The 18,816-nt window shown below is 39.2% G+C and overlaps 1 protein-coding gene across 1 annotated transcript; it reads left to right on the top strand.

The window, feature by feature from the left end:
- Window positions 1–635: 635 nt before the first annotated feature.
- LOC136666057 (putative helicase mov-10-B.2) lies at window positions 636–18,092 on the top strand. The gene is made up of 22 exons (XM_066644039.1): window positions 636–787; window positions 1,249–1,354; window positions 4,623–4,810; window positions 5,422–5,660; window positions 6,065–6,314; window positions 8,108–8,236; window positions 8,347–8,509; window positions 8,644–8,798; window positions 9,874–10,047; window positions 10,153–10,300; window positions 11,578–11,739; window positions 11,817–11,914; window positions 12,063–12,160; window positions 12,524–12,622; window positions 12,754–12,856; window positions 13,002–13,119; window positions 13,238–13,432; window positions 14,131–14,205; window positions 14,501–14,626; window positions 15,502–15,590; window positions 15,989–16,107; window positions 16,580–18,092. Exons 1-22 carry the CDS (start codon window positions 636–638, stop codon window positions 16,636–16,638), a joined length of 3,045 nt encoding a protein of 1,014 aa, XP_066500136.1. The 3' UTR covers window positions 16,639–18,092.
- Window positions 18,093–18,816: the final 724 nt, after the last annotated feature.

Genomic DNA, 18,816 nt, shown 5'->3' with positions numbered 1-18,816 from the left:
TTTCAAACATTATTCAACAATCAATTAATTAATTCGTTTATTCGTCTTCCGTAGCCCCTACATTCCGGAGCCCCTCCAAGGTTTATATGAATGAACAAATTAATAAATAAACGCTGGTAAGTACATTTTTGATTGTTTATTTTTAGGAATCTGATTCCCAAACTCTATTTTATATTTCAATGTAGTGGCCTTAAAACACCGTCTTCGATTGTTGTTTACCTGTTTTCTTTTTCTTTCTTTTTTTTTTAAAATGAAATGCCGCCTACGCCCGGCAGGTGTGTTCTTTCACTTTATTCATGTCTTCATCCGCTGATGGTTTAAGACTTCATTTACAGTTAACGCTATGACATAAACACTTATTATTATTATTATTATTATTATTATTATTATTATTATTATTATTATTATTATTATTATTATATGTTCCACTGTATTAAGTCGTGTTTGCAGTTTTGCTTGCGTTTTTCTCTTCTTTCTCGGGGGTGAGTTTGAGTTTCGTTTCACCGTTAAAATCGACGAGCCGTTTCAACAGAAGGGGCGTGTAGAACCAAAACAAACCCAGCCCAGTTCACGGGCAGTTCTTCAACTCAGCATCCGTTTAGTGCTCAGTGCTGTAGGTTACACATAAACACGACATGGGGAGGAGAACCAGAGCAGCGCGACGTCCTCAGGCCGAAATCCGCTCAGTTGGTTTAGACTTTATAGAGTTTTTACAGGAGTCAAACAGGTTTAATATCGTCGACAGAGACGAGCTTAAGGAGATATACAACAGCGAATTCAGAAACAGGTGAGAGCGGTGTCGTGTTCGCGTTTATTTTGTTTAAAATCTCAACTGAAAGAACAAGCGACATCGACCACATTCAATATCACGGTATTTCTCTAGTAAACTGTCACACTTCATCGATGCTTTGTGGGTGTTCATACACAAATATACACCAAATATGTGACCCTCCAGTAAAAACTGAAACTTTCTGAATGTGAAAACTCACCCAGGATCGAGACGTCAATAAAATTAGGGAAATAAACACATTAATTATTTTGAACACAATAAAGAACAAACGTAAATTAGCTATTTTTCTGCTTTAAAATGATTAACACAGACCAATTGGCAGAGTGTTATTAACGTGTTATTAATTAGATTTTAATCTAAATCTGCCAAAACACATTTATTCATTCATTCATTTACTTTCTGTAGCTGCTGCATAGAGTTAATGCCCAACACTAATTAAGCCTTACATTTTTTTTCAGGGATGGTCTGAACAGAGACCCCAACTTCTCCTCGGTCCTCTATGTGCTCAGAAATAGCGGCAAGGCTCGAGTCACCAGGGATAGACAAGTTTACTTCAACAGCCATGTAAGTTCTACCACTATAGAAAGTATATGTTGTTGCACCCAGTGTTGCTTAATGGCAACATTCATGACTCCTTTTTTCATTCTTACTGCAATCTATTTAAAAGTTTCTGCTGGGAGTTTGTATATTAATACATTCACAGCAGGAAGTGGAGCTCAGGTACGGCCTACAAAACAGTCACATAACGTGAGAAAACAAATACAAGTCTCAATCATATGAACTGGAGTTTGTTCACTTTTGTGGAGAGACATTTGTTGTGAATTAAATAACAAAGTAAGTCAATATCACAGTCCACAGGAGGGATTAGAAGTGGCCTTAGACTGTTTTATGTTTTAATTCACAGTCTGCATCGCTCAGTCATTAAACTAGATGGTTTCTGTTTGTATGAAACGAAACTCAGCCGAGCAGGAATCTGTTATCAGTACAAACAGCAGTATGAATAAGTGATTATATCATGTGCTGGAAGCCATGTGTAATTTTACATATTTATTTATAAATAAGGAACTTAAGAAAACCGTAATGCTCATTTTTTATAATGAAGACTTGTGATAGATCTGTGGTCAGAGATTATTGCAGAGTTGTGAAGAATGTAAATAGTGGTTGTGTTGGAATTGTTCTGGTTATGGTCATGGTTAAGAATAAATATTATATATGAAAATGGACCCTGATAAACGTTCATCTTTCATCGTTGTTAGGCTTGAGATTCCATAAACTGATTCAAGTCTCAGGGGGTGGAGCTGGAGATTGTTTCTCATTCACAAAAACAGAAATCCAGGCATTTATACGTCCTTCTGACAGAAAAAAAAGCCTTTGGAATAAAGTGTACCCTTTCCCTGAAAAGTGCATATTCGTGTAACTGAATAAAGAAAACACCAGATAGGCTTGGAGCCAGTTGGATGACTGCTGTAAAGATGAGTCCAGGGTTTAGGGAACACTTGTTTGAACAGGATTCACAGAGAGAAAATTTACTTTTGGTCAGAGAGTTGTTCTGGAGAATTCTGGAATCCCATTTCTCCGGATCATCAGAATGTTTTTTTTCATATGATTAATTTGATACAATTTTAATGGCATTCTTACACTTTTTTCTTAATCTTCTGATCTTTTTTGATCAAAACTCTTTGGACTGGAGGATTTTAAGGTGCATAGTCACACACTTTTATTCCAAGATTTCTGATTGGATCTCTCTCTATATATATATCCACCGCAGCCCTGAAATGGAAAAGATGATGAGATGAGATGTGATGAATATATATATATATATATATATATATATACAGAAAAAATGAACTCAGACTTTATATGTTACAGTTATAATATGAATAAATATCAAGATGAAAACAGATTATACCCATATTAATTAGGATGGACTAAATATGATCGGGGCGGCACGGTGGTGCAGCAGGTAGTGTCGCAGTCACACAGCTCCAGGGACCTGGAGTTTGTATGTTTGATTCCTGCTCCGGGTGACTGTCTGTGAGGAGTTGGTGTGTTCTCCCTGTGTCCGCGTGGGTTTCCTCCAGGTGCTCTGGTTTCCTCCCACAGTCCAAAAACACACGTTGGTAGGTGGATTGGCGACGCCACCAGTGTCCGTAGGTGTGAGTGAATGTGTGTGTGTCTGTGTTGCCCTGTGAAGGACTGGCGCCCCCTCCAGGGTGTATTCCAGCCTTGCGCCCAATGATTCCAGGTAGGCTCTGGACCCACCGCGACCCTGAACTGGATAAGCGCTTACAGATAATAAATGAATGAATAAATATGATCGCTATGAAGTGCTTGACTTACACAAACACCTGGGGTTTGTTATAGAGGGAGTTCTTATGTGCTCTACACTTTCAAGGTCAGTTTGAGATGTTAGCAGCAAAAACAAAGTGTTTGATCACAAAGAGGAGAGGACATTGCTCCACTCTACATCCTCCTTATTGCTCAGATATATCCCCGGAACTTACTTCACCCTTCTGTGATTGCTCTCTGCAAAATATAAAAATCTGTGCTAAAATCAAGCTACGTAGTAAATTCACTCGTGTTAAATCAACACTATTAGTGTTAACTTAAGACTGAGAGTGTTCAATTATTACACTAACAGTGAATTTACTGTGTAGTTGCTTTTATTTTGTACAATAGGACAGAATGGAACCCTTGAATTCAACTATTAGGAAGTGTGTCCCAATACTTTTGTCTGTATAGTGTAAGTGCTTAATAAATATCAGACTTTAAAAGGCTTATTAAATACAAAGTCTTATTATACAGTAACTACAGGGTCTTCAGTGTAAACTGGTGAGGATATTCTTAGGTTACAGGAGTGTGTAATAAAAATGTGGTCCCTCTGGCTTTCTGAATGAATGTCTGATACATCTTTAGGAAAGGATTTACAGGTGGGAGGGAGGGTGGGATCAAATAACCCTTAAACTTTAGAGAGGAAATTCAGGCCAAAAAAAGCAAATAACAACAACAACAGCAACAATAACCGTATAAATGTAATGTAATTCTCTGAGTGGGTACAGGTAGACAGTCTGTATTGTGTAGTTAAAAATATTTACCCTTTTTTATCTTTTGAGATACTGTGGAATGTCTTTTGAAGAACGACATGAAACTCAGTGGTTAGCTTTGAGAAGCGAAATAAGCCATTAATTAACCATTATGGAATTTATTATGGCCTTATATCAGTCAAATGCTGTAGTATAAGTGGATACACGAGCAATAATCAGGATTGATCATTTAAGGTGTGTCCTGATGCAATATGCAAGCTTGGCAGATGTTCAGTGGCATGCAGTTTATTGCATTATAGACTAATCTGGGAAATGTAAGACAAGATATGTTACTAAATTTATTTTCATGGGAAAAGAAAACTTTGTTATACAGTTTATTATTAAATATGTAGCACCTTGTGGAACTGGTTTGTAACTCAGTCGCTCACACACTCACTCATTCACATACTGACTGATGTTTAGGAAATAATCCACAAGGTGTGCTTCAGTTCAGAAACTAAATGTGTTTCCCTCCATTACCCGTGCTGATTATAACCAGTTTGTCAATCTTTGAGTGATCAGCATTTGCATTTAGCCAAAAGTTTAGAGAACACCCTGTAATACATGCCTTTAGAAAAACAGCAGAGGGCCACACAGACAATACCAGCGGCTTACTATGATTCAGATATTTTTCATTTTGTGCTTAATAGATTAAGGAATTTGACTGAACTCAACATGAACATACTGCAGTGTTGGTGATGTTCCTAGCAGATCTAATCTTTGAATTTGTATCATTGTCGTTCCCACAGGTGCGAGAAGTGCTAAGGGACCAGTGGTGGAGACCTCCTAACACTCAACAGAGTCCCAACAGCAGCTCTCCACCACCCACTAATGACACAGACGCTTCGCCACCTCCTGCACCCCCTGGTCCTGAGGGTGGTGTCAGAGCCAGAAGAACACTGGCTCGAGAGCTCCTCAACAAACTCAGGAATGAGAGGTCAGCACACACACACACACACACAAACACACACACACACACACACGGTGTGTAAATCATTCATGAAGAAAGCATGAAACAAAATTTACATGAAATAAAGATGTTTATTTTAATTTGAATTATAATCATGCAAAGGTGTGTGATTATATGACGTTTTTATGTCATTTATATACTTTGACAGACTGTTTACATTTCTGTTATTCAGCAAATGTCTGTTGCTATCCCAGTAAACATTTAGCCGTTGATTCAACGTTGAAATAACGTAATGACTGTCGTCTAATCAACGTTCTCTTAAGGTTGAAAATGAAAATTGAAAAGACGTCCAAACACAGACATTGAAAAGAAGACTATTAGACGTATTTTGGACGTCCATTGACGTTATTAATTGGTCCCAAAATAAATTACTTGTATAAAACGCATTTTGGACGTCCACTGACGTTATCGATTGGTCACCACTTAACTAACTTATTAAGATGTATTTTGGACGTCCATTGACGTTTAAAATGGGTCCTTGACGGACAGACTACTTTTAGACCTATTTTGAACGTCCAGGGATGTTTCTTGTTTACTGGGATGGCTCCTTTACTACTACTAGTGTTTTTTTTCCTCAGGTCAGAGTTTGTCGCTGATAAAAATGGCATTCATATCAGCTCGGAGAACGAGATGGTCGATGGCAGGATCCACATCTGTGTGGAGAAGGCAGAGGTTTATGAGCAGAGGCTTTTTGTTGAGAATAAGGGGATGAGCAACATTTATTTCACCTACTATTCACCACTTCACTGGATCCAATGCTTCAAGTTTGAAGATTCTCAGAGAGTCACACGCAACAACCCTCTGCTTCTCGTAGCTGGTGAGAATAGACCCCTATAGTCTCATTGTATCACAGCAAAACCTTGCAACTTCTTTTGTTTTGTTTATCAAAGTAGTATTCACAGGTTTTTGGCCTAATTGCACATTGCAAAGCCATTTAGAAATGAACACTGAACCAAAATGTGATTATAAGAAGTATGAAGTTGATTTAAAGAAACACAAGGTTGTATTTTAACCTTAAAATTATGGCTTCAAAGTGACTGTAATGCTTCACTGACCTGTAATGAAGAGAACATAACCCTTGTCATTTTTACTAGGGGTTCAGCACTGCTGAAAGTGCACGATGTAACATTTGATGGAAGTAAGAGGTTTCTGGAAGAAACCAACACATGAAATGGTTTCAGGTATCAACCTTCACCAAACCCTGTAACACATTTTCCACAGGTGAGATGTATGAAGTCAGAATGAAGTTCTGTTCAAATGATGTGGGAGTTTATGGGGCTACAGTGGCCTTTGAGTTCAAGCAGAGCATGCAGCAGCCCTTCAAAATATTCCACATTGTGCGCTTCATTGAAGTGGAGTTCAGGACACAGCTAGCTGCAGACCTGGCACCCATCGAGCCCTACAGACCCTTCAGACTGAGCAGTGTCCAAAAAGCAAACTTTACTGTGGATGAAGGGGTGCAACCAGAGAGGTAAACGTGATTGTTCATATATAATAAAATGTTGCATTATGGGAGTAAATGAGCGTACAGGATTACGGTCTACAGAGTGGACCCCTCAAAGGCAACATAAGTTTAGTACAGAATCTTTGATGCATCCAGGCCACTAGGTGTCAGTGTAATGGTTGCTTCGAAACATGAAGAAGAGTCTTGGTCAGTGTGACTGATTGATATTTTAAGTAGCTATATATATATATATAGCTACTTTGTATATATATATACTTTGTATATATATATATATATATATATATATATATATATATATATATTGTATATATATATATATATATATATATATATATATATATATATATATATATTGTATATATATATACTATATATATATATACTTTGACTACAATTCAATATTTACTTGTTTTCAGTGGTGTACAGTAACAAAGTAAATGTAATTTGTTACTGTACTTAAGTAGTTTTTTTCATGTATCTGTAATTTACCTGAGTACTTTCATTTTGGATTACTTTGGTACGGATTACATTTGATACTTTGTTATGTACCATTACGTGGTACGGATTTGTAGATGTCATCAATCAAATCCAAACAGAGGGTGAGAATCAGTCACAGGTTTATTTACCAGTGTTTAATAACAGTGTAAATTCACACAATACTTGAATCGAGGTCAAAACTTGGAATATTTAATCTTGGAATATTTAAGCCCAAAAGGCAAATCTAAAAACAAAACCAAGTATAAGGCAAAATGTCAGAAATCTAAAAATGTATTTAAGAAACAGATGGCTTGGGATTGCAGAAATCGCTCAAACCATAGGCCTACTTTACAACTGTGAAGATGAAACAGAGCTTAAAGGAATTCTGTAAAGTTTTTACCCAGCTTCAAGATTATTGTGATGCTTCACTGAGCTGTAAGAGGGAGAATAGAGCCTCTGTCAATGCTAATCTTGGCTCAGCACGGTAGAAACTGCACTTTTGGTGGAGGGTAGGCACATTTTTCCACTCCTTGTTGCAAGTTTTTATTTCTGAATTTGCTGCTGTCTGCAGTCTCTGTAGTGTGGAGGAGTTCATATTTTTGGACTTCCTCATTTCAACTTGATCCATGTCCGTCTGACAGCAGACTAGTTACAGTCATCGTGGTCTGCGATGATGCGATATGTAGTTAGTTATATTTCTGGAGAGGTGTGACTCAGGCGTAGGGTTCAGATTGATGTGTGCCCTACGGCGCAGGTTTGATGCAGAGTCATAAATTGGCCTTAATACTCAGGAGACAACGACCTCCGTTAGTTTGTAGGGCAAACACCTTGGGTGTATGTGACAGTTCTTATAGCATTCATTGTAATTAATCTTTGGCTGTTTCTATTGTGTTCAGGCAAATTAATGACATTTTATTAAAAGACCAAAAGTGAGACTAGAGTCTTTTCACCTACAAGGCTTTGATTAAGCATACATTCTTGTTACAAAAATGATAATAGGACATTAGAGCCACAATACGTCATGGTACTTTTACATTAGATTCTCATGTACGTTTTAAGATAGAAACTTTTGTACTTTTTTGTACTGGAGTATTATTTTACATTCAATATATGTACTTTAACTCAAGTATATGGGTTGTGTACACAACTGCTTTTTTTTGCATCAAAATTGCAGTGAAAATGGCTTTAAATTTGAAATTACACATCACATTTACATAACGTTTTTATCTTAAATTTCATTGCTACATCATTTGAACCTAGCTTTTTCTGGATATTTTCTTGCTGTGATTTCAGTCTGTTTTTCTTTATATTGTCTTCTATAGCCAGGACTTAAATCGTCTTGGATATGAAGTGCCATTGCAACATTATAACCTTCCGTCTTACATTACTGAGTTAGCCAAGTTCCTGAAGGACCCTTCAACAGCTCCCAAAACCTATTTCCTGGAAAAGAAGTAAGGGATCCACAGCATTCATCATAGCCTTTATTTGTCCTGCTCATTGATCAGATTTGGCTCTTAATATAATGAGGCTGCATATGTGTATCTGTGGTGGTGGTGATTAGGGCTCTGCTGGAGTCTACACTGAGCTTCCAGAACTATGCAGAACGCTTCCACCTACTGCTTTACTTAGAGGAGTCTCAGATGTTGGTGGATATCAAGAGATACAACAAGGACGATGTCACCATGAAGAAGGATCAGCAAAGCAGGAAGTTGCTGGTGATAGAGGTCAGTGTCAATATTTAGGTTCAACTATTCAACTAATCCATGTGCCTAATACATCCATGTGCTTTATTTAACCACCTACAAAAGCTAGCACATGTACAATCTCCAGATGTATATATTTTTGTCTTTGTCTTCAGGTTCCAGGTGTTGCTGAGAATCGTCCATCGGTGCTAAGAGGAGATCACTTGTTGCTCACTAAGAAAGAAGACCTGCAGCTTGACTCTGTCGTCAAATACAAGGGCTATGTTCATCGTGTGGAGCTTGACAAGCTCAAACTAGGCTTCTCCCCAAAGTAAGATGGTGGATATGATGTGACTGATATATTTGTTTTTTGCCTTTCTCTTGAAGATCTGCTAAAATAGGCAATGTAGCAATATTGTGGGGCAGCCACTTGGTGGTTAAGATACTGGGCTTGTAACAGGAAGGTTGCTTGTTCGATCCCCAGAACCGACAGTTCATGACTGAGGTGCCTTTGTGCAAGGCACCTAAACCCCATCTGCTCCCCAGGCGCCATGTCTAGGGCTGCTGTTGATAAGTGGTTCTTAACTGTAGACTTTGCCAACAGTCTGCTCAAAAAAGCAGGTTTATTTATCACAATATTAAGATTAAGCACCATGTTAAAAGATCATCATACTACTCATCTCTATTTCCTGATGATTTGTGTGTTGATAATTACAAACATCATGACACCGGATACATGACAATTAAAAGGTCTAGGGGCAGAGTGGCACATTTAAAAGAGAGTTAGATTAACTTAAAATTATAGCATTATAGGAACGCAAAGAGGAAACACTGCAAGAAGGAAAGGAAAAGAAAAGGAGGGAATACAAACAAGCAAACATCACAGCCATGAGAATATAAAATGAAGCCAAAGCTTTCTTATCTTATGTTACTGCATCCTAATGCATCTTTAGAGTTTCTGACTGAAAAGCCTTCTGGTCATGCAACTGCAGCCCAAACCCTCTCCTTTGTCCTTAACATCGGCCCAACAGGAGTCCTCCCAACACAGCAAACGCAGCGTGATAACAGCAGAATATCTAAGTGTCCTGGTAAACAAAAAAATGACTTTCTGAACAGTCTCCAAGGCATAAAAGAAGGTTATCCTGGCACAAACTAAACAACAAAGAAATCAGATGGACAGCTCGACTTGTAGCAAAAGCTTTTACAGAATTCCCAGTTCTAGCACCAGGTGAACAAGCCAAAACAACTGTGGCAAGGAAATGTCAATGGTAGAAACCTTGAGATGAACAAACACTCAAAAGGAGAACACATGCTCCTCTGGTTGACACCTTCTGCTTTCAGTCTTAAGGGATGTAAAAGACTGAACATAAATCTCAAACCTACAATCCCTGTGTATAATTCTGCAGGTTTGTGGAAAGCTTCATAGACTGCATGAAGTTTCGGGTAGAGTTCACCTTTAATCGGCTGCTGATGAAACTCCAGCATCGTGCTGTGCACCTGGCAGTCCAGGATAATCTCCAAGATGTATTGTTCCCTACACAGCCACACTCTGTGAGCTCAGGGGCAAAACTCTCATTAAGGTCAGTGAGAAGCCAACCACCACTGAGTGTGTTGACTGATCTTGGTTTGTGAATAACTGATTGAACCTGTGTGTATTATTTTAAATATTCTGTGTGTGCTGTTAGTCTCTTTGACAGAAGTTTGGAGGGGAATCATGAGCAGTACACTGCAGTGTGTAACATTGTGGCAGGTGTGTCCAAGCCGGCTCCGTACCTGGTGTTTGGGCCTCCAGGCACCGGCAAAACAGTCACCTTGGTGGAGGCCATCAAACAGGTGGAGTCTGTAGTACAAGCAGGACATTATAGACTTGTTTAAACACACTCTGAAGAAGAGGTATACCAATAAAGTGCAGTCATGTCACACATTTGCAAATAGGTGGAGTCTGGAAGTTCGGTGAAGCAAAAGGTGCTTTTAGCTAACAACCAGCTAACTCGCCAACCACAAAATAAAACTAACACTTCAACACATAAAGACCTTCTAATCCAACCTCCTGGCTGTGTCCTAGGCCACCTTCCATTTATGTGCTGTTATATAAGTTGATATAGCATCATGTTACATAATATGTCTTGCTCAGACCCAGCTTCTATTATAGTCTACAATACTGCTGTATGAAACCATGCTTCTTCAATACACAACTTCAACATGTCAGAGTTCACCAATCTTGAGCTTGCCATTATGAGATTTAATTCCCGGGATATATTCAGCAGGAAATGGATCATTGTGGTGAACTCCATTCAAAAGAATAGGACTTCATTCTGACAGTTTGCTGTGTCTGGTGTAACTAGTGTTTATTAAGTTATTATTTTGTATTTGTCACATTATGTTCTGAATTTCATCATAAATTCATACAGAAAGGACTGAACAGCACTATTAAATAGGTATAAGTGCAACTTTTAGATTAGTATTTATTTTAAATTATGTTTTAGTGTGATTTCCTTTTGTATTTATAACACTTAGTTATTAGGAGCTATAATTTATGCCATGGAAATCCATCCATCCATCCATTGTCTGTAACCGCTTATCCAATTCAGGGTCATGGCCTACCTGGAATATTTGGGCGCAAGGCAGGAATACACCCTGGAGGGGGCGCCAGTCCTTCACAGGGCAAGACACACACACACACATTCACTCACACACTCACACCTACAGACACTTTTGAGTCGCCAATCCACCTACCAACATGTGTTTTTGGACTGTGGGAGGGAACCGGAGCACCCGGAGGAAACCCACGCGGACACGGGGAGAACACACCAACTCCTCACAGACAGTCACCTGGAGGAAACCCAAGCGGACACAGGGAGAACACACCAACTCCTCACAGACAGTCACCCGGAGCGGGAATCGAACCCACAACAAGCTAAAATGCATATTTTGGGCTTATTTTGTGCTTATGTCAAAACTGTTAAAACGCTTTTTGCAAGAAATATAACAAAATATTTGTTTGTTTTAAAATTAATTATTTTCTCTCTCTCTCTCTCTCTCTCTCTCTCTCTCTCTCTCTCTCTCGCTCTGTCTCACTCTGTCTGTCTATTTATCTATGTATGGCCCAGGTGGAGAAGTGTGTACGTGATGTGCATATCCTGGCTTGTGCTCCCTCTAACGATGCTGCAGATCAGCTCTGTGAGAGACTGCTGCAGCATGTCGATCGTCGTAAAGTCTACAGAATGTACGCCATGAGCCGCAGTCCTGACCTAGTGCCCCTCTCTCTGCGGGTGAGTAGCTGTATGAGTGCTCTTCTAACTCCGCTGAGCACAGTTATGCTTGATTACATTCAATTTTGTCTCTTTAGGACTGTTGTAACCTTAAAGGTCAAGTGTATGAGTTCCCGAGTAAAAACGAGCTGATGTCGTACAAGATCCTGGTTACCACTGTGTTTACAGCTGGCAGGTGAAGGTCCTTTATAACAAAACCTTAATGTTTGTTCTAGAACGGGGGATTGACCCACTGTAAAACTCAGCAATTAAGACTCTTTAGTGGACTACTGAGTTCAGACTTCTTATGGTTAACCCTAAGTGTGCTCTGTGTGTGTTTGCAGGCTGGTCACTGGAGGTTTGCCTGTTGGTTATTTTACTCATTTCTTCGTGGATGAAGCTGGTCATGCTATGGAGTCAGAGGCTATTATTGGCATAGCTGGTAAAGAAATATTCCACCAAGGTTACTGTGTGTATGTGTGTGTACAATGTACTTAGGCTGCCCCCAGCTAATGACAACCAGGTCAACTCAAAACCCAACTTTTTAACTACAAAAGCTGACCATAAACATTGCAACTACGTAGCTGACGTGTTCACTGGGATAGCTTTAGTGTATAATCTATTTTTAGATTTTATTTTAGCATTAGTTTGGTCAGGAAGGGCATCCGGTGCAAAAAACTGTGCCAGGTCAACGGTGCGTGTTGGGTTGATCCGCTGTGGCGACCCCTGACAGGAGGGAGCAGCGGAAAGAAGAAGATTTTAGCATTGGTTTAGGTAAAAGTGTTTTTTGTCTGTGTGCGTATAGGTCTCCTGCGTGCAACAACAGGTCAGCTGGTTCTGGCTGGAGATCCAAAGCAGCTGGGACCTATTCTGAGGTCACCAATCGCTATTCAGTATGGACTTGGTGAGTCTGCTCTCAGACTGTGCTTACACAGTGACCTCTCTAATGCCACACACTGAGAGATGGAATATGTATCATTACTGCTCAGAGTGTGTGGTCACGTTGTTTTTGTTTTGATCACTATGCCACTTTAGGTCTCTCACTTCTGGAAAGATTGATGACGACAAATACTCTGTATCAAAAGGGAGAGACTGGATACAACACTTTCTATGTGACCAAGCTGCTGCGCAACTACAGGTGCAGTGCTTATAAATATTACCTCTGCATGAAATGAAGTGGTCCACTTTCTGCTCCTTGTGTTCTGCACTTATTTTACCAGGTATCGTCTTGTATACATGGCCTGTAAATGTTTTTGATTCTGATCCTGCTTGTTCTGCTTTAGATCTCACAGGTCCATCCTGAAGATCCCTAATGAGTTGTTCTACGATGGTGAGCTGCAGCCATTTGCAGATGAGTTCAGCACAAACATGTACTGCAACTGGGAACATCTTCCCAAGAAAGTGAGTTACAGTGTATTTTCCTAGTGATTGGTGGTATGTACAGTGCCACTCTACAAGCTCATTGCAGACTAAAATATCATTACTAATCTAGTGCTCTTGTGTTCTTGTGCTCTCTAAGAATTTTCCTCTGATTTTCCATGGCGTTCATGGAAAAGATGAGAGGGAATCCAACAGTCCATCCTTCTTTAACACCTCGGAGATCACCAAAGTCGTGGATTACCTGAAGAAGCTGCTGTTGTCAGGGCAAGGCAAGAAGGGCATCACCAGGATCTCACCCAAAGACATCGGCATCATCACACCCTACAGAAAACAGGTGGAAATTAGTGATTTTATTTCAAGCTTTTGACATATTTTTTTCGTGTACTTTTTGTTTTGTGATGCAGTTTCCTTGCTTTATTTAAAACATTTTATCAACAAATTGTGAAAAGTGCAAGTCTTATCTCTGTGATTTTAAAATAACATCATTTATTTTTATGCTGTTGTCAAATTAATTTGATAGTTATGTGTTCGTTTTGACAGCAAAATCCATTAAATAGAAACGAACTATGAAAGGTGTCAATGAGTAGCCTAAATGTAATCTTTATTTCTTCTTTTTTGGCTTTTAGGTCCATGTAATTTATTTTTGACAAATGATAAATGATTGTATTAGCGCCCCCTGCTGTTGGTAGTTTTTAGACTCTAAATTTTGGTTATTGAACAGCCGTGGACCGGACGGCGGTTCTGGACTTCTCCAGTCCGGCCCTGTGTACATATATTAAGCTGCAAATAGCCTGTTTCATAAAAATAATTTCATGTCACAACAGGTAGTGAATTCATATATATACTATTCACTTGTTTACCCTACTGTTATTGAGCCCCACCCATTCATGGTGAGTGTATATAAGCATGGTATTAACCCGGATTACTTAGTAAATTAAGCCGCAATCATCCTGGATATCATTAAGACACATACCTGTGTGTTTGTGTGTGTGTGTGTGTGTGTGTGTGTGTGTGTGCGCATGTGTTATCCAGGTGGAGAAACTGAAGAAGGCCATCACAAAATGTGACAGAGAGTTGAAAGTCTACGAGGACATTGAGAAACTAAAAGTAACATTCAGAATTTCGTAATCTGCTTGATGTAGCCTTGATAAAGCCTTTTGAAATTTCTTTTCATTTATTTTTTTCTTTTTGCAACTGTGTGTGTGTGTGTGTGTGTGTGTGTATGTGTGTGTGTGTGTGTGTGTGTGTGTGTGTGTGTGCGCGTGTGTGTGTGCGCGTGTGTGTGTGCGCGTGTGTGTGTGTGTGTGTGTGTGTATGTGTGTGTGTGTGTGCGCGTGTGTGTGTGCGCGTGTGTGTGCGCGTGTGTGCGTGTGTGTGTGTGTGTGTGTGTGCGCGCCTGCAGGTGGGCTCAGTGGAGGAGTTTCAGGGCCAGGAGCGGAGGGTGATTATTGTGTCTACTGTTCGCAGCAGCAGTGAATACATGAAATTAGATGCAGATTTCAACATTGGCTTCCTTAACAATGAGAAGGTAGTATATACACACACCAACACACACACACACACACACACTTGACAAGAAGACTGCACACAGATGCAGTTCTGATGGAAAAATTGCTAAATAATATCTAAATAAAACTGTATATAATTACAACAAATACAGAAACATAAATACAGTAAAAAGTAGTAGATGTGTGGTGAGCTAGAGTGCAGAACATAGTTTGTTTCCAGATGTTCTCTTTGAGCATATGGACTGGTTAAATCAACCAACTCTTTACTTAACAAATGAAGTATTTATTAACCAGTAAAACAAGGTATTGGATGGCAACCAGAATTAATACTGGAGTGCCACAAGGAGAGATTTGGAAAGGGTTAAACCAAAATGTACCGACACGTATCACTACTAACTGTCATAATGCTATTTGTTTTTAATTCTAAAATAAGTTTATTTGTTTGTTTTTTGAGGAAATGAAAAGCTTATCTTACTGCTTAGATAAGTAACTGCTCTAATATCTCCATTTTACAGAGGGAATATGCACTTGGCGTCTATGTACATGGGTGTGATATTGGGAATGTAGTCTAATAAATGTTTTCCTTATAAAATCTGTCCATCTAGCCAGTTTCATTTATCCACAGCCCAGTGCCCACACATGGCAATGGTGACTTTAGGCCTATGTGAGGCTGCTACAGAGTGCCCCATTCAGTTTGCAGTGCTTTACTAAAGAGGGTTTACCTCCTGGGTGCGGCCTTTAAATACTTCAGGAGTTAGTGTATATAAGCAAAATATTATGAGAGCATTTAAGCCTTTGAAACATGTCATAACGACATAGGTTTCATAACTGTAGGGCAAAAATAAACACATGCTTGCTGTTATAATCATACCGCTCTTATCCGCTATCCCAACAGAGATTCAACGTTGCTATGACACGGGCCAAGTCCCTGCTTATTGTGGTGGGAAACCCCATCTTACTCAGCAGTGATCCAACCTGGGCCAGGTACATACCATCAATCACCTGATGTTAATATATTTATAATGTTTATAACGCATGTTTATAAATGTAACTTTATGACTGAAAGAGTGAACAAAGCCGTAATGTAAAAGAACACATTATTTAAACCTCTCAGGAGATACACTTTTATATACAGTACAAAGTATCTCAGAAAGAGCTGGTTTTAACATCTTTTAACCTGCCTGGAGATGAAAGACCAGCCTATCACAATGTCACCAGCAAACAATATATGCGGCGGCATTCTTGGCCAAAATAGGTCTTGATCTTTCAGTAAATCATTTAAATTCAAATTTCTAGTCGAACTACTGTATGTTTTCCCCACACCATTCGACCAAAATTGGCATGTTCTAATTAGTTCTTGTGTGTTTACATGTCTTTTACAGGTTTATTGAGTATTGCACTGCAGAGGAAGGCTACACTGGTTTTAATCGTGCTGCTGTAGAAGGCACAGAAGAGTTGATAGAACGTCTAGCTGCCTTTAGAATCCAAACCTTGGAGGATGGTGAGTAGAGCACAGGTCAAAGAAGACAGTTCAGGTCTGATTCTGTTCCTGTACCTTAACTTTGACTGCACACACCCCCCTTTTACTTAAAGCTGCCCCATTTAAAATCCAGTCTTTCATTATGATCATCCATATTGTTATGCATTCTCTCTAAATATTTCTGTACATTTTAAGGCAAAATTGTCAAGACGTTTTACATATTTTAACATATGGGAACCAGAAATTAAACAAAAAATATGTCTCTGTAATGGTACGGCATATTTTATGTTTGTACCTGTCCTTAAAATGGCATTGGGAAACTTCAGTAAATAAGTTGATGGTTGATAATAAGTTGATATTTAACATGCTGTTATAATCATATATGACTTATGTATATGATATGTTCAGGACCTTGTTTAATCTTTTCATATGTGAAAGATACTGTTTTTAAAACTGTGTCAAATAAATTCTCTGTCTTTCTAACTCTGTCTAGACACTGAGGAGAGTAGCATCCAGCAGTATGTTAACCTGGAGTGGAGAAATGAACAGTGATATCATTTCAACATTTCTGGGGTTGTGATAGAGCTACCTCTGGCTTTTGACTGTAATTTTTTTAATCCATTGTCCTGTGGACACAAGGGCTTTGAATTGTTTTTAATCAGGATGTCAAACAGGAATATACTTGAATTTGTTGAATATTGATAATGTTGTGTAAACATTACCAAGATGAACTTGTTTACTGTGGTAAATTATATGTTCTTCTTTCAGAGTATTGATTAAATTAAAAGTTTACCTAGTTATATTTTAAGATCACAGCAACTTAAGTCTTCTCCTACCATTAATAAATTCAGTAAGTAATTCACAGAAGTAATTTCCAGGGGGAAAAGAATCCTTATTGAATGCCTTAAATGTGGCTTAATTATAATCATACACAAGATAAGATGTACAATATCATATACCAATCCATTAGGAACTTCTGATAGGGCCCATCCCACACTTTTCTTACTGGCAGCCACACAATTCCATTGTTTCAATCCTACAGCTGGACCCTAAGGTTGCTGTGGCCAATTATGATCCGATGAGCAACCAGCTACCCTTAATAACTATGGTTGCTCATTGAGCCCATTACATGAGTACCCAAACCACACTCTGCATCACTAGCTCTTCACAGGTGTCATCAGGTAGGCACCTCCTCTCACCAGTTTTTTCAACAGTGAAGTCTGGCATCCCAGGCCCACTCCCCTCCAAGCCAGCTTTACAGTCCTACCTTAGCCTTAAGCATCAACAATCGTAAATCAGCACTGGCCTCCCTGGTTACTAAGGCTGTACTTAGACCCACTGGCACTGTTAATGCATGCTCAGTGCCGGCAGTTCCATGTGATCTTTACGTGCTATATCACCAACCACCACAACAGCACCTCCGCCTTATTCACAACCGCTAGTTAGTTTCCGGCCCCTGATGCCGAACTGCACAAGCAGGGATGTGGCAAACTTGGCTACATAGCCTAACACCTATTTCCATCGCTCTTACATGTGCCTGTCACCCCCGTTCCCTCACCTCAGCCACCAAGTCTGCATGCTTCGGCTTCGTCCTTTTGAATGCTTCATCTACTGCAACCTCAAATGGAACTGTTAACTCTATGAATAAATGACCTGTTTACTTTCTGAGTACAGCACCATATCTGGCCTCAGTGTAGTTAATGCAATGTACACTGGGACATGCAATGTTTTACCTACATACACCAGCAATTTCCAATCTCTTGCCCCATTTGACCTTTGAATAAACATGTCTCAATTTTGTTTCAATGTCCTTGGTGTCTAAAAATCTTTTCACTGCTTTTGCAATTGAACAATTTTGCAATTTGTTTTGTTATTTTTAATTTACAGTTTTGCAATAAAATATTCCAAGAGTCCAAGAGAAACTCAAGCAAGTGTTATTGACGGAACATAAGTTTGGCATTTGTGTCTACAGTGTTGCTGGAATTGTCTAATAAAGTGTTATCAACTCCATAGGAATCACTTTGAATTTTTGACTGTATTTATTTTAACTGCTTAATAAATGCTGGGTCCCACAATCTGATTACAGCTTCTGTAATACTAGTTGCTGTAGTATGTTGGAAAATGTATTGTGGGCTTTGATAAAAAGGTTTTAGATCACAGCATAGTGCAGCTGTGTGTACGGGTCTACGTTAGATTGGTCAGTACCCATGATGAGCCCTGTCCACTGCCAAAAGTGCCTGTACATTGAACATTATACATGGAAGAAGGTGGCTTGTTTTGATGAATGTTGTACATCATGGGGATAGATGACAACAGGATGGCAGTAATAGTCGGATACAGCAGAAAAGTTTGCCCTGCCACAAAAAAAAAGGAAAAAAATGATCAGGAAAGCTCTGAGGAACAGGACAAAGTGTTCAAGGTGCTGATTTAGCCTCCATAAAAAGCCCTTTCCATAAGGAATACCGCCTGCGGACAGCAGAGGGTGTTTTCCCACACAACTCATATCACATTCTCAAACTCTCGAAACTCTCGAATTAATAATAAAAAGAAACCGAACACTTCGAATTTTTTAACCTGAACACTTGATTTACAGCCGCAATAAACGCGTCCTGTTTGCGTTTCCTTCTTACTATCGATATATATTCAACGGTCAGGGCTGTCACTTAAGTTTCGTTTTTCCGTTAGAGGCAGCTCTTCCGTGGAATGAAGGTTTAAACCCATGACTTGTCA

This window comes from Hoplias malabaricus, chromosome 14 (assembly GCF_029633855.1).
Source record: "Hoplias malabaricus isolate fHopMal1 chromosome 14, fHopMal1.hap1, whole genome shotgun sequence".
NCBI classification, from domain to species: domain Eukaryota; kingdom Metazoa; phylum Chordata; class Actinopteri; order Characiformes; family Erythrinidae; genus Hoplias; species Hoplias malabaricus.
This window is presented reverse-complemented; position numbering and strand designations above follow the sequence as displayed.